Source organism: Mastomys coucha, unplaced genomic scaffold (assembly GCF_008632895.1).
Source record: "Mastomys coucha isolate ucsf_1 unplaced genomic scaffold, UCSF_Mcou_1 pScaffold15, whole genome shotgun sequence".
In the NCBI taxonomy this organism is placed as follows: Eukaryota; Metazoa; Chordata; class Mammalia; order Rodentia; family Muridae; genus Mastomys; species Mastomys coucha.
In genome coordinates this window covers 102,363,559-102,385,798 of record NW_022196897.1, presented here as the reverse complement: position 1 = coordinate 102,385,798, position 22,240 = coordinate 102,363,559, and the positions used below count along the sequence as shown (strand labels likewise).

The following is a 22,240-nucleotide window of genomic DNA, read 5'->3' as shown; positions in this document are numbered from 1 at the left end:
TTTTGGAGGGGAACCTGGGAAAAGAGATATTGTAAATAAAGAAAACATCTAATTAAAAGAAAAGAAAGGAAAAAAGGATAGAAAGGAAGATAAAGAGCAGTTGAGAATCTGATTCTGTAAAGTAGATCTCTGGCCTGTACTGGGACTGATAGTAGAAAGTGGATTCTTGGCTCATACCCAGATGACTCCAGAGCCCACATACCGACATAGCTTCTGTTCACTCCATCAAGCAAATAGTCCACAGGTTAAATGTGTTTTATTGTGGTATTTCCCAAGAACTATATGTTCATCATTCCCCGAGGCAAGTTGGTAAGAGTGACGCCTTGCACTCCACTGAAGTTGCAACCCCTGTAAGAATTAGCAGCAGCAGATGGTAGTGAAAAATTATGCACATTTTATTATGCATTGCACATTTTGCTTATTAGAAGTTTTCATATGACACTCTGCATTTTTAAAAGCCTAAAGATGAAAACAAAGTGGAATTATTCATTGAAATATTTAAATCAGCTTACAGCAATTATAACAAACTATCAAAATAAAATCCAGCACCCTAGAAGATAGGTAGATTCCCCCTGACCAGCAGCATCTTGAAAAAGTATGTGTTTGATCTGTGGGATGAAGGCAGGAAGGGAATGCTCCCTTGGTGAGGTTATCTAGTCATTAAAGGTCATATTGGGGGAAAGATGGTGGTAGGGCAGGGGCAAGAGATTAAGCCAATGTCATAGAAAAAGAAGAACGAGCAAAGGAGAAGAGGTGTCTAGGTATATAGAGAGAGTACTTCTCTCAGCTCTTCCCCTTGATTCATCCCTGGCTTCCTTTACTGGGTGAGCCATCCCCTCCTGAACTTACCATTCTCCAGTGCTCACTACCACAGAAAGCATGTGGGATTCACAAGCCACCGAGTGGGCATGACACTGAAGCTGTAGAAGAAGGGGTATATGGGGGCAGGGGGTGGAGTGTGAAGATGCTTGTGAATCTTGGGCATAACTCCCCAGCATCTTAAAGACAACATTCAAGGTCAGGATGGAGCAACCATGACATATAAGAGATTTCTAGAACTCATCAGAATACAAACGTCATTCTTCCATATGCGGATTGACTCCAACTAGGCTTTCTTGCAGCATTTCTAGAATCTAGAGCCAGAAGGCCGAACATGTTCTTAAAGTTCACTTGAGTCTGCTTTGCATTTAATACATGAGTCCCTTAGACTGACAGATAGCCACACAGCACTCAGCTAGGGATGTAGGAAATGGAAAGGGTTCTGGAATCAAGCAGACTGGGCCAGATCCTTCTCTCTATGCCTCATTCTCTTCTTGACCTAGGACATATTACCCAACCCTTCTTTCCTTGAATTTCCTCCCCTGTAAGTTGTGAACTACATGTTGGGTTTTTCTGAGAATTAGAAATCTCATTACCATGCTTAGCACAGCCTTAGTCTGCAGCGGGCTTTTAGTAAACAGGAATCACTATGCCAGCATACTCTTTGGGTATCATCTCCAGACTCCAAGTCTTCTGGGATAGGAATGCTTTCAGCATTGGGTGTGCATATCAGCCACACTTTTCTGCCACCTGTTAAGCCAAATTCTGTTTCTTGCAATGTCTGTCCATCAGTTCAGATGCTACCTTTTGCAATCTCACAGAATAAATCTAAACTTTCCAACAAGTAATATAAAATATTTGAAGACACTTTCAGTGTCTGCCTAATACTCTCCATGGTAAGCCCTTTATGTCTGTGCATCCTTCCAAAGACCTTGTGTGATCACTGAGGATACTTCTGGGACCCTTCCATCCTGTGTGAGCAGCTGTGGGAAGGTGTTTGCCACCCATAAAGAAATGTGAGGATAGCAAGTCTTAGGGCCAGTCCATTCTGAATAAATTTGCCTGACCATGCTAGTGTGTGCCTCTCTTAAGTATAGTGTGTAGCTTCTCCTGCCTTTCACCATGGTGTTGAGGGATATGAACACTACCACTTCTCTGAAGAAAAAGCTGTTGTAAATCTGCCAAATGTTGCATTGAAAAGTTAACCCCCTCCCAGCTCTCGCTGTTTTCATCGTATTGTTGTCCTCATTTTTCCCTCTGTCTGTCTAGTGATTCTCACATAACTTGAAGTTCCTGTCCTTCAACTTTAGATTCTAAAGCATGACCTGTTTAAACAACAGAATGGGGCAAGTGACAGTGGGCCACTTCCCAGCATAGTTTAGGAGGCCTTGGATATTTCCATGTAGCTTTCAGTGTCCTGTCATCATAAGAAGAATCTACTCATACTAGCTTACTGGTTCAAGGAAGCTGGGAGACTTGTAGGGTCTGGCCCTCAACAAAGGCATCTATATTAACCAGCACATAGCCAAAGCTTTGAGCCCATGAGCAAAGCCCCATATATATTTTTTAAACCACTCATTATATAGCATTTTTGTGCCACGGGACAATTATTACTGAAATTATGTGGGCCATAAAACATATACACAGAAAACAGTACCAATCTTATCTTATCAGAGTATAAATTTCAAAAAATTTTTGGGTGGGATATTTACAAAACCATAAGCAAGTTAAATGAATGTTTCGTAGAAATATTTTTACCAAATGGCAAAAGCCAAGTGAATTAACACACACCATCAGAGGAATTCCTATTTGGCATAGTTCATGTTGGTATTTAGCCCATGTTCTTGTAGTACCCACCATGTGTCAGCACTAAACTAGACTCTGAAAATAGACTGGGGGCCAGGAGGAGGGGAATGCACAAGGCTTGGGACCCAGAAAATCTGTATTCTATTGAAATTTAGAAAGTTGAACATTTTTTAAAGACCAATGGGACAACCAGCTCATATGTGCTATGAAGCAATTCAAGCAGAACCATGGTTACATTAGGTAGTCAGAGGAAGTGCTCTTATGAGATGAGACTTATGTGTTATGACAGATCCAGTAGTGAAAAGATAGCATTGAGAGCCATAGCAAATGCAAAGGCCATAATCTAGCAGTAGGCTCAGGGTGTTTGTAGTGGAAGCAGAAGTATAGAGAAGGGGAAAACATTTCAAAATGAAGTGGGCCATATTCAAAGAGGCCAGGACATGTAGAGCTCTGCTGGCCACCATAAAGATGATGTAACTTGGATTGTTCTAAGAATGTGACCTGATTTTCCAGGCTTCAGGAACTGTGTGGAGAAGAGATTGTGGCTAGAAAAGAGTAGAAGGAGATTGGCCAGTTAGCTTGTTGCATCATGGTGGCTACTCTAGAGAGACAGCAAAGCTACAGAGAATGGGAAGGTTACAAGTGTATTTTAAAAACACAATCAAGACTCACTGACCGGGGAAAGTGAAGAACTGCAAGTGAATTCTAGGTTTAATTTTAATAACTCAGAGAGTGGTTGGTGGTGCCATTTCTGTAGATAAGAAAGGGTGGAAGAGAAATAAACCAGAGAAGTCAAGAGTTCTGTCTGGATGAGTTCACTAGGACTTAGGCCTTTTTTGAGATGATGCTGCTGGACATATTAAGTCTGTGTTCAATGCTGAAAACAGAAGTTGGCAGATATTCGCATAGAGATGGTGTTAGTCAGAGCCTAGATTAATTCATCTAGGCAGAGAGTTCACTTTTTAATTTAAAATTTAAGAAAGTTTTCAATTTAAAAAAAAATGTTAGGAGAAAGAAGTGGGAGGATTAAAGTGTAGCACAAGCTGACATTTAAGAGCTTAGCAGAGGGAGAGGAGACAGAAGAGGAGCCTGAGAGAGACGTGACAGAGTGTGGAGAGATGGAGCCAAGAGAAGAAAGCCTTCCGGGAGGAGACTCATCAGTGTGGCTTCGGTTGGACTGAAGACTAACTGAATCATGAAGTAAGATGAGGACATGAAAGCTAATGAAGTGTGGAGCTGATCGATAGCCTTGGAAAGTAACTAGTTAGCCTAGTTGTGGTGGCTTATGCTTGGATTCCAGCAGTTGAGAGGCTGAGGCAAGAAGATCTCCAGTCCAAGACCAACTTAGGCTAAGTGCAGAGATCCTGGAGAACCCAACTATCCAACAAAAAGACTTGTGGAGACAGAAGTTGAAACAGAATGGTTGGCAAGTGGCTGGAAGGAAAAAATGGGTGACCTTGAGTGACCCTGAGATTTTGAAGAAGAGGAAAACAGAAACGCAGAGATGCAGCATCAGTTTACTTTTGATTCTTGTAGAAAACACAGGAGCACAGTTAAATGTTAGTGGGCATAGAAACCAATCGGAAAATGTTGATACTGCAGGCTCACCAGGGTATAAGCTTAGCAGCCTTGTAAAGGGGAGAAGGGAACAGGGAGGATATGTGGGCTTCCACACGACTTTTCATAGTAATGGGGAGGCAGGCAGTGAGGGCTGTAGAAAGACAGTAAGCATTTGAGTTTTCTCAATATGTGACTTTAGATCAGCATTTGAGGATTCAAGACTTCTGAAAGTGATTTTAGATCAGCATTTGAGGATTAAGGACTCCTGAGACCATGTTTTGTACTTACAACTCATTGAACTTGAAACAGAATAAAAATGATCACCACTTTTACAATGTATTTTAGAAGACATTATAGATGGACAGTAGTTCAAATAGATAGATAGATAGATAGATAGATAGATAGATAGATAGATAGATAGATAGATAGATAGGTAGGTAGGTAGGTAGATAGATAGATAGATAGATAGATAGATAGATAGATAGATAGATAGATAGATAGATAGGTAGATAGGTAGGTAGATAGATAGATAGATAGATAGGGTCTTAGGGTTTTACTGCTGTGAACAGACACCATGACCAAGGCAACTCTTAAATGGACAACATTTAATTGGAACTAGTTTACAGGTTCAGAGGTTCAGTCCATTATCATCAAGGCGGGAACATGGCAGCGTCTAAGCAGGCATGGTGCAGGAGGAGCTTCATCTTCATCTGAAGGCTAGTTCAAATAGATAGATAGATAGATAGATAGATAGATAGATAGATAGATGGATGGATGGATGGATGGATGGATGGATGGATGGATGGATGGATAGATAGATAGATAGATAGATAGATAGATAGATAGACAGACAGACAGACAGACAGACAGACAGACAGACAGACGGATAGATCTACTTATGGAGATGAGTGTGGAATTGGGAGATGTTACACCAGAACTACCCAACCACCGGCAGTCATTCCCATCCTTAGGTCCAATAAGTTAGGAGATAAGAATGAGAGTCTAGAGAGCATCTTAGCCATGAGGGGAGGGCTGACCACCATGACAACTCATTCAGGAGGTAGAAAACAGGTCAAAGCAGAGAGAATGAGAAAGAAACAACCTGATTTCCTTCTCCTCCTGACCCTTGCTGATTGTTTCAAAAGGCTAAAAGCCAACTGGATCCCAGCTAGCAAGTGTTCCTGACTAGTGAGATTCATGGTGAAAGTCAGTGAATTGACAGGGTAGGAACACACAGCACAGCCCCTGATATTTCATACCATAGAAACGAAGCCAGTTCTGAAAAGCACTCCAAAGATCATCTTTACACTCACTGCTACTGTATAGAACACAGCTTGCTTGGAAATAGGCAGCTAGTGGTGCTTTTTGCAAATCATCGTGGCCTCTCAAAATCCACCCCCAACTCTTCATATGTAATGTTTACTTTCATTTCATCACAGGGGCCTTAGACATGGGACAGCTTGGACTTCAGGCCCCTCACTTGCATGTCCAAGGCCAGGAGACAGCCCTAGAAATGTATCCAACTAGCCATGTGCCTTTGTAAAACTTTTGAAAGCTATTTATTTTAACTACACATTAATCCTGTGGCCTCCTACTCTGATGCTAGAGAAAGTCCCTCTCAACCCCCAATTGCATAAGCGTTGGGTTCCATAAATCCTACAGCTACCTCTGCTTTTCATCTGGATGTAGACTTTATCCTTTGATAAGACTCTATCACCTCTGTGGCAGCTTGATTCATAAGCAACGCGGGATAGGCGAGGGGTACAGGAAGATGGTAAAATCCAGGAAGGACACGGTGAAGCACTGGGCAGCTGAAAGAGAGCTGTGATTGAACAACCCTAAGCTGTGTGTCTCCTGGAGCTTTGAAAGAGGGTCAGGGTCTCCCCCCACCCCACTGCTGCCAGCTCTTTCTGAGAGACTCACATGCTGTTCTTTGCACTTTCAGATGCAGATGGAAACCTATGTCGAAATAGCCAACTGTTACAAGTCATGCTAACCATGCACCGGATCATCATCTCCTCTGCTGAGCTGCTACAAAAACTCATGAATCTATATCCTTGGGCATCAGGAAGTATACTGCTGCTTCAAGTGCGCTAAAGGCCTTTACCTGTCCCTTTAAGGGTATGGTTGTGTGTTTGAGCAATGGTGTGTGCGTGTGCAGTGTGTGGCATGAACCTGCATGTTTACAAACCTATATGTCTGCACCTGTGTGGGTAGCTTCTTTTAGGTAGGACAATATTATTTATGCAGATTTCTCTGTGTGGTAGATGGTCAAGAAAGTCAACATACCAATGCAGGTAACAGTCAGTTGCAAATCATATTCCTCCTGCACAGGCTGACCAGGACAATTGTGAATGCATTTCTTGAAGGACTTCATGTGAGTTCTTCAGCTCTCCTGGGCTCTGAAGAAAGGTTTGGCTCTATGATCTGTACTACACGGCCTTCTTGGCCTAGGCAGTATTACTAAACATGGGCTGGTTAGACCTTGCTGGATGTGGACCTCCTGTGGTAGGGTATGGAAGTTGCCTGCTTTCTCCTTCAAAATGCTGGTGATATTGTCCTCAAAGGAAAAATGCAGTCAGAAACACAAAACCAGTTAGCTAGCACCTGAGGCCCAGGTCTCTGGGACTGAGTCAAGACATGTGACTGTGCAGCTCCTTTTCCAGGAAATGCAAGAAACGCTACAACCTGGCGTGGAATAAGGAACTGCCATGAAGCTGTCTGTCTCATCCATCCTCAGAGGCCAGTGTCCCAGGGTAGAGCGTTGGGAGGGCCACCTAATGAGAGATACTTGTGATGAGTGGGTGCCGCCTCTGCAGAGAGTTTCAAACCAATTCAATCTGGGAATTTTGACTCCATGCACCTGCAACTGTGAACAACCCAGCAATTAAGCACTCCTTCCTCAAAATGTGCTGGCCTCGGGACTACATGTACTCGAGTGGCCTCCTCTGGGGCACCACTGGGTGCTGTTTCTGCAGCAACCCCGACACTGCCCGCCCATCGCAACCTCCACACTCCACCCCCGCCCCTCTGCGCTCTTGCTCAGCCTTTCAGTGGCACCTGCTCCCCAGCCATGACACATTCAAATGTCCCTCATCTAAAAATAAACTCTTAACCCTGTTTCCCCTTTATTCGACTGTTAGGATTAGAAATTTGATGTGAAACCTTCTTAACTAGTCTGCCTTCACAATCTCCAATCTCTACTCCCACTCTCTGCTAAACACAACGGTGGCTCCTACCCAGGCACTCAGACTTTCCTCCGCTGTTGCTGTGGCCTCCCAGCTGCCAGGCCCAGTAGACTTCCAGAAGCACTGGACATCAAGAGAGCCTATGCCTCTGAGGTCTTAAGGACTTCTGAACTGTACCTGCCCATGTCCTTCCCAGGTCCCCATGTGACATCGCCCCTGAGCACACTTGCACACAGGGTCTTCTCACTCAGAAACCTTTTGTGGGTAGTTTCACACAATGATGTCCTCCACCAGTCTGTGGGCCCAGAATGATCTTTAAGTTTACATTTGTCTATCATAAACTGTTTTCTCAAAGGTCTGAACTGGTTTGTCCTGCTAACATTTTATGTCTTCAAATATATTTGTTAGCTTGCCCCTTGTGTTTTTGTTTTCCTTCACTCCACTTAGCATGCCAGTTTCTCTTGAACCCTGCATTACCTCTGTATTTTCAGTTGCAAGCAACAATACCACTGCCTAAACCAGAAGTAGCAGGGCCAGTCTTGAGTTGGCTGCCTCTGCCATGGCCCAGCAGCCAAGGACTCGGGGACTTCCTCTTTCTGCAAGATGCTTGGAAGCTTCCTACTCCAAGGGCTGCTGAGGGCTGCACAAAACACAGCTCCTATGCACAAAGTACTGGGAAGCCAGGGAGGAGGATGACTCTGCAAAACAAACCAGCCACGTTGACTTAACGTTTAAATCTTAGCTCTTTCAAAAGAGGGGTGTGTGTGTGTGTGTGTGTGTGTGTGTGTGTGTGTGTAACCATGTGTGTGTACCCATCCTTCCCCTTTACTAAGAAAGAATAAACATTTCAACGAGTTAAAAAATTGATAAAAACATAGAACCTCAAAAGTATCAAAAATATACCTTGTGTTATTTATGTTGACATTACACAGTTTTTTATTGTAACAAAGAAATGTGCAGTCATTCTATGTTCTTAGCATCTGAACTTTTCTCTTCATTCATTTGCTACTGGTAGCCTGGAATGCTTTGATGTGTGAAGTTTTGTGTGGATTTGTTGTGATTTGTATTTGTGTGTGTGTATGTGTGTGTATGGGCATGTATGCATGTATGTTTGTGCACTTGCTCTAATTTCAAGAATATATTTAATAAGAAATAAATATATTCATATTTAATTTCCAGATTAGTCCTATATTTATTAAAATTACAAATTTTACCATAATTCTTTGTGTCTTCAAGTTTAGTTTGCTCACCTTTAAGATTTACATTTTAGGTTTATCTTTCTTGAGTTTTAATTTATCCAATGGGTTAACATTATCTTAAGTGTTCTAAATCTGAGCATAAAATCAGTAAGAGTTAAACTTAAAACCACATATCTATTGCACTTAACCAAATATCCAACACTGAAGTTTCAAACCTGTGGGTCCAAGATGCTCAAAATCATTGAGCTATACACGGTTTCAAAATGCACACAGGCCTTCCTCGTAAACACAACACTGTGGTTCTGAGAACACTACATTTTCTGTATTTAACTCAAAGTTTTCCAAAGGTTTCCAGTAGTTTCACACTTACTGAGAGAGGGCCGAGTCCACTCCAGTTAAGTGATCTCAGCTGGTTGCTGCTGGACCCCTCATCAGCCCAGTTGTAATTCACTGATTGCTATATTGCAATTATTCTATCCCCATTGTTAAAAGAGAAAAAAGCCATAGCCCAATGGGATAGAAGGAGAGGTAGCTTGCTCTTCTATCTGTCAAGAAGAAAGATGGTAGGTCGCACCCACGTTCACCACTGGACTAGAGTTCTCACCTGATTCTTAAATAAACAAAGACCCTTCCCTTGTACCTCAAAAGTCATTTAAACACTGGGATGTTCTTTTGTTCTTTCAAAATATTCATAATTATAAAGACTGATAAAATGTTCTTTGGTTGTATTTTTTGTATTATTCCATGGCTTTGTCTGTCTTGCTATGTAGTATACAAGGTTAGTCAACTAATGCCTATTGTGTGTGTACCTCTCTCTCCCTCTCTCTTTCCCTCTCTCTCTCTCCCCCCTCTCTCTCCCCCCTCCTCTCTCTCTCTCCCTCTCTCTCTCTCTGTGTAATGTTCATGGTATTGCTTTTTAATTTTCAATGCATTTGAATATGTATAGATAGAGAGTTCCATAAATCACTGCCTAAATAGTTATTGCATACATCAGTTACTAGAAAAATGTTAAAAGATGAAAGAGATCTCTTTCTAACTCATCCTAGTCACTTGGTCATATGCAAGAGGCAATTTTCCCACATTTTAGGGGTTGACTTGGTAAATACTTCCAAAGTATTTTATGGTTTCTGTAATATAGCTTCCATTTTCCTTGACCATGACCCTACATATAAGGATGCCTTGGAAAAGAATTCTCCGGGAATTTGCCTGAAGATCTGCTATTTCGTCAGGTAATGTCTCTGTGATCTGGAGAGTGTGTGGAGTGAGATGGGATGAAAAGTTGCTGCCTACAATTGTGCTCCTGCTGGTCCTTCCTGCCTCTTCCTCCCAGCCTTGTGTAGGCTTCCTCACACTGAGGGCTGCTTCTGACACTGTAGGCTGCCTCTGACACTGTATTCTGCCTCTGACACTGTAGTCTTCTTCTGACACTGTATTCTGCCTCTGTCACTGTAGTCTTCTTCTGACACTGGATTCTGCCTCTGACACTGTAGGTTGTCTCTGACACTGGATTCTGCCTCTGATACTGTAGGCTGCCTCTAACACTGTAGTCTTCTTCTGACACTGTATTCTGCTTCTGTCACTGTAGTCTTCTTCTGACACTGTAACCTGCCTCTGGCACTGCATTCTGCCTCTGACACTGCATTCTACCTCTGACACTGCATTCTGCCTCTGACACTGTAGGTTGCCTCTGACACTGATGGTTACCCCTGAACAGCAAAGGCTTTAATATTGGAAAGTCAGCCAAGCAATGGATTTCCTCCAGTGTATCTGTGCTTAAGATTTTTATTCTTATTCCTCTTAGTTTTATGAGTTTGCATCAAGAGAAGGATGCAAGGATAATCAAGGATCTCTGTTTTCTTCTTTATTTTATCCTTAGTTATTGTGGTAATATAGCTCATTGGACATTTTAAAAATTCTGAAAACAATATAATAAGCACACACAACCCAACTACCATTTTGTATATATCCTTCATGAAGTTTTTTTTCCTCATTTCACTTTTTAGTATTTTCAACTAGTTTTTTTAAGATGACATAAAGTTGGTGGGGTTTATGATGGCATTTTGAAACATAAATGTCCTTTTCACTGCATTCTGCTTGCATAATCCTATTCTTCCGTCCCCTTGCTTAGGCACATCTTTAATCCCAGCATGTGGGAGACAGGCAGGCAGATCTCTGAGTTCAAGGCCTGCCTGGTCTACAAAGCAAGTGTCAGGACCTCCAGGGCTACACAGAAAACCCGTGTCTCAAACAAAAAAAAAACAACAGAAGATAGCTTTTGCTTAGCTTTCTGTTATAAAGACTTCTCTCAAGTTTTCATAGGTTATGATAAACATTATTTTTCCTAGTTATATTAGCATGTACTAAAAACATACTTTACAGATACATACCATTTTTGGATAATTGCTTGTCTAGATGGTCATGCCTAGATCCTGTCTGGTTTCTTTATATGATACATCTCTTCTCAAAGAAATTTGTGTGTGGAAACACTGAAGCCTGTTAGATTGTTTTCTTCCCTCCCTGGAGCCCTCTACCCCTGGATCTTTTACTACAGGACAAATCTTGCTCTGTCTTCTGGCTTTTTTGTAGACTCAGATTCCTTTGGGAATCTGCCCAACTGTGAGGCCCAGATCTCAGGACTCTTTCTTCCTCCCTCCTTGTAGGTATTGGATAACAGAATTCTGGATCATGTTCAAAATGGATGCCAGCTTGACCAGCACCATGGAAGAGTTTCAAGACCTGGTGAAAGCCAATGGTGAGGAGTCCCACAGCCACCTCATCGACACGACACAAATGTGAGTGTCAAGGTTCTGGTGGGTCCTTTGAAGCCACATTCCTCCAGTAACCCAAGCTGTGATGCTGGGCCTCTCACTGCCTCCACCTCCAAAAAGCTCAGACAGACAGGTACCGCGAGCCCCACCAATGATAACTTGGCATTTAATAGAAAAGCAGAGAGACCGCTCAGTGAGGAAGTTGCAGGGGATGGGAGGAAAGAGCAGAGGGAGCCAGACCTGACAAGAAGGTAGCCATCCCACAAGAAACTGAAAGCCTGTGTCTGGGCTAGGGTTTCTTTAGTAGTTAGGGCCAGGGGCCCTTGAACTTACACGAACCAGGAACTATTATAGAATGTCTCAAGCAGAGATTTACAACACTCACAGATATCTGTGAAAGACCATTCGACTCCCAGAGCTTCAAGGGAACTGGGGGATATTTCACATCATCCTTTGAGTTCCTTATTCACACAGTTAGCTCCTTCTGTAAAATGAGCCCTTCTTAATTTGGGGAAGGAGGGCATATATGCTGTGGTTTTAATGTGTGGTCAGTTGTTTTGCAATAATACAAATTCCCAAAAATACAGAGTTCTAGAACTGCAGCCTTGGAGAGGTCAATTCACTCAAACTCCTGGTTTTGCCTGTTGTCTATGATTGACAGACCTGGGTCTGTGACTGGCCTGGGTCTGTGACTAGCCTCTATCCATCAACTTATCACTGCCATCTATTTTGACACAGCTCAGATGAGAACTCGTGGCAGAGTTGTAGCTGCCCTCCAAGCCCTGCTTATGGTATCCATGCACAAAGAAATAGTTTCAAAGCCACATCCCCAATCCCAAATCAATCTGTTCATCTGTTTGGTCCTCTGTTCTCCTCTGCTTGGAATTATATAACTTGCTAGATGAAAGAAATTTTTTTACCCAAAAATATCAACCTTTTCATTTTAAAGATGAAAACCCTAGAGCCCAGGGCCACTTGAAAACCTCAGTCATCTGTCCTAATATTTCCTCTCACGATGTCTTTCACTGTGCATTCTTTAGAATTGTTAATCGAGGATATTTCCTGACCTGGTATATTTAAGGAATCATGAGTTACGTTTTCCTTTGCCAGGCATTTGAGAGTCGTGAGTACAGGTGAGGAAGAGGTCTATAGAACTTGTATCCTTTTCAGGGAATCTTTGTGTCAAGAGTCAAGGCTCTCAGAAATGCCTGTTTAGAAACGTAAGCCTGCACCCTGCTGCCTTTCAAGCCTGGCCGCTTCCCTCTGCTTAGTGTGAAACTAAAACTAAGAAAGACTGTGGTGGGCTGTGAAGACATTGGGGAATAATTGGGTCATTCCAGGGTCAGTTAATTTACATGGTCATTTCTGTAACTGGGGACTTTGGAGGGAAATGATTTTGTTTCTGCCCAGTGTGACCATGTGTTGTTGCCAAGCAATTTTTTGAGACATGCTGTCGTCTCATTCTTTTCCGAGCTATTCTGAAAATCAGCTCCCTCTTAACGATTTCCACCAAAAATCCCATAACCCTAACAGAAATAACGGAACACAGAGAGACCTCAAAGGAGTAAACATACTAAAGTCAGAGGAAGGGTCAGGAACAGGGCCTAAAAATGCCCCTTTCCCACTGCCCTCCTGTCTCTCTTGCTGCGTCCAAATGGCTTATTTCCTTGAATGGTTATCAGGAAAAGCAAGACAGACTGGGGATGACTCTGTTAATGCATCATTTTTGCCAAATGGAGCTTGCTAACTATGCTTTGGGAATTCTGTGGGAAACACTAGTGTGCTTACTCAGGAAAAGTATTTGTGACTGACTCTTGTTTTCTTCTCCCTTTCTTATTTACTCAAAAAAGTAATGCTCGAGACTGGTCCAGGAAACTGACTCAGAGGATAAAATCAAATACCAGCAAGAAGAGGAAAGTGTCCCTGTTGTTTGACCATCTGGAACCTGAAGAACTGTCTGAACACCTCACCTACCTTGAGTTCAAGTCCTTCCGAAGGATATCTGTACGTAGACTAGGGGCAAGAGGACACCTACCCTGGGAAACTTACGAATATGAGCAGAGAAAGTCAGCAGCCAGTTTCCCTCCTAACTCAGCATGATGCTTTCCTTGGCATGGCGCTGGGAGACTTCCCTAGCAGGCATCCTGGGATATGGAAACCCAACGCCATCAGATTTCCTTTGGCTGCCCATGCCCTGCTTCCCCATCCCACACCCTGCATGCCCACCTACCACTCCAACATTCACTCAGCCTATCAAGCTATGGCACTGGGGGATTCACATGATATACTGCATGCATGCTTATGTGAGGGCACACATACCCTTCACCCCTGATCATCGTTAGACTTTTAGAACATTGTTACGTAATCTTTACCAAAAGAAGAAGAAGGAGAAGGAGAAGGAGAAGGAGAAGGAGAAGGAGAAGGAGAAGGAGAAGAAGAAGAAGAAGAAGAAGAAGAAGAAGAAGAAGAAGAAGAAGAAGAAGAAGAAGAAGAAGAAGAAGAAAAAGGAAAGAAAAAAGAAACAAACAAAAAAGAAAGAAGGAAGGAATGGAGGGAGGGAGGGAGGGCAGGAGGGAAGGAGAGAGAGAGAGAGAGAGAGAGAGAGAGAGAGAAGAGAAACAAAAGAAAAGAGAAACTGAGAATAGGCTTCCTAAGAGTTGGAATTCTAGGGTAGGCTTCAAATGGCTCTGGGAGGTCCTAAAGCTAAAGCAGACCTGACCAATTTATTCTAAAACATACCTAAACCCTACAATTATTCCAGCATGGCCAGCATTATCATATTTCTAGAAGCAAACTATGCTAGCTCACACTGTTGGTGTAGCCAAGCAGAGCAAAGAGAGATGATGGGAAAGGGATTCCACATCAGCAACAGGGAGAGATCGCAATACATCCTCTTCTCACTGTAGTTCTCACAGCTAACTCTACAGGACACCAAAGAACACTATTCCACACAAGAGAACTTGTCACCTGCCCAGGAGAAGTTGCCGCCACGTTAGATGCAACACACTGTCAGTGGCCAATGTACTTTCCTGAAGCATGCCACACATGCCACACAGGCTCCCCTCCCACACACAGGCACTGTCTTAATTTTTGCTCTGACACCAGACAGTACTGCCCTGCCTGACCTAGAATGCCCTGGACGCCCAGGTGGAGGACGGAGCAAAGTCTGCACAGCTTATTAGGGTTGAAGCTCACGTATCCCAATCACTCAGCACCAACTTATTGAGCCCAGCTGTGTGTGGATGGAAGGAGCAAAGCAGATCACAGTTGGTTACGTCATACCTTCTCCCATAACACTGATATCCTGTCATCACCCAACCAGGAGCCCAGGAGCTTGCACTTGGGACTGTCTCCAAACACCGTCCTGTGCTAACTACCTGGAGTCCTTGTGGGCATCCCTCAGAGTGCTGGGCCCCACTGTGAAGCTTCAGCTGGGGATTTTCCATTTAACCCACCTTGCCTGTCCCAAGGCTAGACAGATGGTCTCTGAAAAGAGACCATTATTCCACTGGAAATCAGAGCTGTGCTGGAGACGCTGCCAGAGCAGCTCCTGGCCTGTGTGGTGTCTGCTTTATGCCAGTGCTCAGCAGGGACAGGTGGAAGTGGCCATCAGTGTGAGACTGAATCAAAGGCAGCATCTCTGAGTTGAACAGTGTTCTGTTTACAAATAAAAACTTCAACCTTCTATCTTTTGAGTGCCTTGGCCCCATCATAGAAGGCTATTTCAGAAGACTCTTGTCCGCTTTTGTTCTTCCTCAAACAATAATTTTCCATCCCATATAAAGCTGTAGGAAAGTGTATCTCTGCTGTGATTTCTTTGTTTAACACTTTCTGGGAGAATTATAATACATGGATAATTCTCTCTTTAAAAAGAAAAGTAAGACAAATAGGTTGAACGTATTTCCAGTGAGATGACTATACTGTATTAGTTGGAGTGAGGGTGACAGCTTCTTACAGAACAAGGAAGACCTTTGCTTCCTATAGCAGTCTCTCTCACAGGTTTTCTCAAGAATCTTCTGTCCTGTGGCTCTGTCCACCAGCAGCCACAGCATCGTGGGTGGGATTGGGTAATGGACATCTGTTTTATTTAGGCAAGGCTGGGCATGTATTTAAGGGGAATACACATTCATGTGCATACACACACACACACACACACACATACACCTTAACAAAGCTAAAGTTTATTTTTTCTCCACCATACTACAAGTCTAGCAGGTAGAGGCTGGTTGAAATGGCTAGTCATCATCTGATTGGGAACTCTCATCATCTCCAAAGCAGTAGAAAGAAAGAGTGGCAAGGCACACATTGGCACTTAGATCAGCCTTGATGCTTCGAGAACATCCTCCGAGTTTTTCCACCTGCCTACACTGGCTTTCAAAGCACATAGTTCAGCACAGCACCAGAGTCCCCATAGGAGAATCCCTGGAGAGTAGGTTCTTCTTTACTATTGAAGCTAAGAGATTATTGGGGCAGGGGTATGGCAGCTATAATCATCACTTAGACCAGTCTGTCCAGAATATTTCAGCCTCACACATGTAGTCCCATGGTTATCCATAGTTAGGAGAACATGGCCACTGTGTGATTAGTTAGCCATGTTTCAGGTGTCCTCACTCGGCTTCTGCTCAAGTTTGTGAGTATGAAGTAGTTCATACAGGCTAGTGTTAGCTTGTTAAGTCTCCTATTAGGACTACTGAACATTTGTGTGGCACCATGAGGAATGGAAATTCTTCCATATTGTGTGTTATCTTGATGCTGATAGCAGGTTCATGCCCTAGACAGGGAGGCTTTATGGTCACAGATTTTTAGATAGCAGGAGGAGAGATAAATTGTGTTCCTGAACTGTGTTCTTCAACCAAAGATTCAGAGATGAAACTAATAACCATTTTTTAACATAGTGTGTTCTATTCAGAAAAGAAAGAAAACTATCTACTCAAGTAAGCTATTTGGGTTGATCGATGTGTACTCATCCTTGTATGCCAAAAGGACTTGATGTAGAGAGGCCGAATGTGATCTCCCTCCCATCATTCTTTTGGGCCTGGCAGCAAAGATATCAGGGAGGCATCCATAGCCTTGTTTATCCACACCAGTTCCCAGCTACCACTGAGCAGAGTTGATGTGCCTCTCAGAACTCCAAGAAGAGCAGTGTCCATTCTGATGGTTGTCTTTTTTCCTTCCAGTTCTCCGATTATCAAAATTACCTTGTAAATAGCTGCGTAAAGGAGAACCCCACCATGGAGCGGTCCATTGCCCTGTGCAACGGCATCTCCCAGTGGGTACAGCTGATGGTTCTCAGCCGTCCCACCCCGCAGCTTCGGGCAGAGGTCTTCATCAAATTCATCCATGTAGCTCAGGTGAGTTTGGATTGAGACATTCATCCTAGGCCATGAGGTAAATGACTCATCCGTGAGCCCAGTCTGACCCACAGTAGGCTTTGGGCATCTTCTCTTATTTCCTGCATTCTCACTCAAGAGCAATGTGGAAGGGCTATCTTGGGATCGGGACCCAGCTCTTTGGTATTTTTCAGGACACACTTTATTTTTCTCATAACTAGCCACATGGGCAATTCTCAATTTCACTGAAGCCTGAGTTGGCTTAGGTCCCAGGTTTGAGGCTCTGCTGGATGGCATACTCAATTTTTGAGGGACAGAGATTCAAACTTCTCTTCCCCAGCTGTTATCCTTTACCAGCATGAGCATCTCATGGGGGAATGACATCTTTACCTTAATAATAAGTCTCGCAATAGGATAAAGGCAGTATGATTGTAATTATTATGTTTTCCAACTCTGGATTGTCTACACCAGTGATTCTCCAAGTTTGGGAATAGTCTACCTGCTCTATTATTCATTAAAGACAGATTAGACATTATCTAAAGCCTACCCTTAGTTTAGGGAACTATAGTTTATGGGGCTGTGTCCAGAAGTCTCTGTTGAATATGTTCTCAGAAATTCTTGGAAATCAACAATTTAGATGGTAGTCCACAGATCAAATGCAACAAAGAGGGGCATGTGACATCCCTGCTGATCTTGCTCTAGTCTGGAGAGAACTGTTATTCTAACTCTATGGAAAATGTGCAGAGTAGAGATGTCAGCCTCTAAGTACTGCCATGTAATAACACGTACAGTGATTCTACTGTCATCCATCCTCTGTTGTCACAGAAGCTTCACCAGCTACAGAACTTCAACACGCTGATGGCTGTGATCGGGGGACTGTGTCACAGCTCCATCTCCAGGCTCAAGGAGACAAGTTCACATGTCCCACATGAGATCAATAAGGTCAGTGATCTGCCTTCTCTGGGGCCATTAGAGCCACACATCTCTTGTCAACAAAGTTAGGGGCTAAGAAGGCAAACTCCAAGGAAATCAGGTTGGGTGAGTCACAGACCTGAGAGTGTGTGTGGCCTCAGTATCACTGTGCCCCTCCCTGTCAGGCCACTTAAAATAATGTGTGCCTTGTTCCTGTGTCTACAAGGTGTCAGAAGTTCAGTTACCATCCTTGTCATCGCCTCCCTTGACCAGCTCTCCTCACTTTAGAGTTATTCCCCAAAACAAACAGAGATTTGGTTGCTCAACAAGTGCGTTTGCTCAGTGGCAGCCTGGAACACTAGCTTACGGGAACACTTGCAGGCCGGCTGGACACTTGAGTTTCAGAGTTGGAAGATGTATTCGTTAGTTGCAGCATTGTTGGGAGGAGCATGATCATTGAGTTACATCCCCCACCATTTGCTCCGTCTTATAACACAGTGTACTCGGGTGGCATCTCATGCACTGTCCTACATTCTTAGGTGGATGGCACAGGATACACTTTAACCTCTTATGGCAAGAGCTGTTGGTATAAGTACTACTCAGCATATGTAGTGAGCCAGGCATGGCATGGGCTAGCTAATGGTGACTGTTTGAGCATTGTCATGTAAGGACAGAGGACTTTGCTAGCCACAAACAAAACCATCCTACACTGGAAGAGGATTCTTAGAGAAATAGTTCTAGGTCTCGCTGTCCCTATCCATGTAACCCATGTACTCCTTTCAAGAAGTCCCTTTTGTTTCTGCTTTCATCGCCTCGCTGGGCCCATGGGAAGCCTTTCCGTTATGGCCAGGCACACAGCGACATTTTTGGTCATCCTCTAACATTCCCTAACACACTGAAGGATCATGTATGTATCAGAAGCCACAGAAACAGTAACAAAAATTACTATGCCATACATTCTGCCATTCATCCCACCTTGTGAGTTCACATAGCTCACACTCGCCAGCAGTATTGGATGTCACAGGATATGCTCACTTACTGGCCAGAGAGTAGAACCACCATCTCCTCTTTACAGATAGGATACAGAGGGGTGAAGTGGAAGCTCTCTTGCTGTCTCAGAGTGATCGAGTGGGCACAGTCTAAGTCTCTACTTCCTCACTGTATAGAGACAGTTCTTGTTAGATACAATCCTATTAAAAGAATTTGACATAGTGTTTAAAACAGTTATTTCATGAGAAAACATGACTGGCAAAGTCGCTCCACATATTTGCTTCTGAAAACTTGGGTATTATTGTACCTGGAGGATGGGGGTCTATAACTGGCATGAACCTGGTGTGTTTGAAAAGAATGTATCTGGCTGTTCCCTCCAGTCACAGGCCTATTTGAAGAACCTTGAGCCACAGAATACTAACCTGCAATACACTACTGTGGCTCCCCCAGATGAAGCACATTGTTTCCCAGGCCAGCAGCAGAGGCAGCACCTGCTGGCCTCATGTGCCAACTCAATGCAGTGCTTCTGGGAGATTTTAAGGACAACAGGGAGGGCAAGTCATGGTTTGGGGTTAGGATAAGCACTTATTATGTACTATATAGTCCTGTGCCTTTAATTGTTGTGTCATGTGCTTATATAAGTTCTAAAAAAAATCACTAAATCACTTTTCATATAAAATGATAAACCCTATTTAAATAACACTATGTAGTGATACTGAGGAACACATACTTTATGACCATCCTCTGACAATTGATGTAGCTGGAGTTTTAATTGGGGAGTTGTAGTAGATGCTAATTAGATGTATCAGTCACTGTCCAACATATGAGGGATGGAGTAAAACCTGTGGCAGGCATGAGAGTCAACCAGACAGCTGCTACAGGCAGTATACTGTGGCCTGCAGGTGCTAGTGACTGATCTGTTCTTCTTTGTAGGTTCTGGGTGAGATGACTGAACTGCTGTCCTCCTGCAGAAACTATGACAACTACAGGCGAGCCTATGGGGAGTGCACCCACTTCAAAATCCCCATACTGGGTGTGCACCTCAAGGACCTCATATCCCTGTATGAAGCCATGCCCGACTATCTGGAAGATGGGAAGGTGAACGTTCAAAAGCTCCTGGCCCTTTACAATCATATCAATGAATTGGTCCAGCTGCAGGAGGTAGCCCCACCGTTGGATGCCAACAAGGACTTGGTGCACCTGCTGACGGTGAGATTCCCCTGGGAGAATAACTGCTAAGTACTAACTATAAACTGGGGGGATGGGGCTGTGGGGAGGAGGGGGAAGGTTCTGCTCCCCCTCTCATATACTAGCTATAGAGTAGAACCACCATCTCTTCTTTATGGACTAGGTACAGAGGCACAAAGATCAACTACACAGAAGAGTTGACATTATTAAGTAACAGCTACCTCAACTTAGACTCAGGTTGGGGAAGGAGACTGGCTTTGTTTTAAGCAGTGTGTCGTGCAGAATTCTAGGGGTCTTCTACTCCTGCAAAAGCTGTCCCCACACTCTCAGGATGGAGCTGGTCACACGTGGAGACAGGGTAAGGAAGGCGCAAAAACTAGCCAAACAAAAAAGAGAAGAAAATGAGTCCTGCTACTTTCGGCTTAGATCTCTGTGCCTGGAGACATTCCAGCCAAAGGCAGATGTGGGGAGTGGAGATCTGGGTTTGTAGTGGGTATGGAATGAACCAGCTGTACTTCCTTCCAAAGCTGTGATGCTCCAGTGTGCCAGCTGCATGAACATGGGCCTGTACTCTCCAAGGCTGCTCCTTCCAGTCTGGGAGGTGATTCAAACTTCTCCTGTTTGAAATCACAAGGTGAAGTCTGCTTCTGTGTGCAGAGTGGAAGGGATGATGCCCTGTGGTCTCCTCTCACCTCCAAGAGCACTCTGGTGGTACCCCAGGCTCCAGTCACAGCTCAGGCCCCATCCTAGTGCTTTTTCTTTAATCAAGTGACTTTGTCAAGTGTCAGACACCAACATCAACTCTACACAGAAGCATGGACAGTAAATCTCAATTTGAAGAGAACATCTTGGAACTTTGTCAGTATTTAAAAAATATTCTAACAAGAAAGAATTAATGTGTTCCCTGTTGAAATAGTAGGTACCATACCAGCCAAACTTTGTGGATCTTAATTTTTTTTTTGTTTGGTTTTTGGACACAGGGTTTCTCTGTTTTGCCCTGGCTGTCCTGGAACTCACTCTGTAGACCAGGCTGGCCTCGAACTCAGAAATCTGCCTGGATCTTAATTTTTTATTTTATTTAGAGAGAGAGTGTATGGGTATGTATGTATGTATGTATGTATGTATGTATGTATGTATACCATGGTGCAACTATGGATGTTAGAAGACTACCTTGTGGAGTCATTTCTCCTCTTCCAGCTTTATGTGGATTCCAAGAATTGATCTCAGGTCACAGCAAGTGACTTTACCTGCTATGACATGTTATTGGCCAGCACTTTGTGGGTTTTAAAGACAAACCGCTGGGTCTGGGGAGATTGCTCTTACAGAAGCCCATGGTTCAATTCCCTGCATCCACATGGTGATTCACAAACATCAGGGACTTCTGTTCCAGGGACTCTACTGTCCTCTTCTGACCTCTGCAGATATAAAGTATGTACATAGTACACATACACACATGTAGATAAAACACTCATGCATAAAATAAAATGGATAAAACTAAAAACAAACAAACAAAATGTTAAGCACCAAGAAGATGAACCACTGGAAAATTGAATCAAGAAAGAAACCTCAGTTCTGGGAAAGGCAGACCATATCCCAGCAATTAACAGTGTTCTGCTTCAACCTGCAGTTATCCCTGGATCTATACTACACAGAAGACGAAATCTATGAGCTTTCCTATGCCCGTGAACCAAGGAACCACAGAGCTCCGGTAAGTTTCTCATCCTAAGACTCTAGAGTGTGGCAGGGTTTTAAAGGCTCATCAAGTTCCTTCTCTACTGGCCTTCCACTGTGTATTGTTTCTGCTGTGTGCTCGGCTTTATGCAAAGCACAGAGGAAGCTGCTCACCATATATGTGACATAGAGTTCTTATCCATAAACAACTTATGGTTTAGACGAAAGGATTGCTGTGTGGACAGTAAATGACTGAATACCTAAAGAGGGTTGGAATGGTACAATCTATCAGGGACTTATAAATGAGGGGAGGCTGGACCCATAGGGGCCCCCAGAGAAACACCAACCAAAGACCATGCATGTAGCACCTAGGCCACCTACACACATGTAGCAGATGTGCAGCTTGGTGTGCACATGGGTCCTTTAACAACTGAAGTGGGGGCTGTCCCTTACTCGGACTCTGTTGCTGCCTTTGGATCCCTTTCCCTAGCTAGCTGGGCTGGCTTGTTCTGGCCTCAGCAGGAAAGGATGCCTTAGTCCTGATGCAACTTAATGTGCCAGGGCTGACGGTAAGGAGCGAGGCAGGGGTCCACCTTCTCTAAGGAGAGGGGGATGTGAAATGGGGAAAGAGGGTGAGAGAGCTGGACTTGGAGGGAGGAGAGGGGCTGTGATCCGGATGTAAAGTGAACAAGTAAATTAATTAATGAAAAGAAAATGGGAGGAGGCAGTGACGTGAGACACAGTGCTGTGTGAGGCACAGTGTTGTCTGCCTCCAGGCAAAATGCATGCAGGTCTCTCTCCTAAGATGG

The 22,240-nt window shown here is 43.7% G+C and overlaps 1 protein-coding gene across 3 annotated transcripts in view; it reads left to right on the top strand.

Annotated features, from left to right (window-relative positions):
• Nucleotides 1-22,240, top strand: part of Rasgrp1 (RAS guanyl releasing protein 1) — a 66,966-nt gene that overhangs the window by 34,918 nt on the left and 9,808 nt on the right. For all 3 annotated transcript variants that reach the window (XM_031371430.1, XM_031371432.1, XM_031371433.1), the window contains 8 exons: nt 6,131-6,236; nt 9,739-9,801; nt 11,233-11,364; nt 13,191-13,344; nt 16,518-16,691; nt 17,496-17,612; nt 19,506-19,781; nt 21,388-21,468. In XM_031371430.1, coding sequence (XP_031227290.1) covers nt 6,131-6,236; nt 9,739-9,801; nt 11,233-11,364; nt 13,191-13,344; nt 16,518-16,691; nt 17,496-17,612; nt 19,506-19,781; nt 21,388-21,468 — 1,103 coding nt within the window. The remainder of the gene's footprint in view (nt 1-6,130; nt 6,237-9,738; nt 9,802-11,232; nt 11,365-13,190; nt 13,345-16,517; nt 16,692-17,495; nt 17,613-19,505; nt 19,782-21,387; nt 21,469-22,240) is intronic.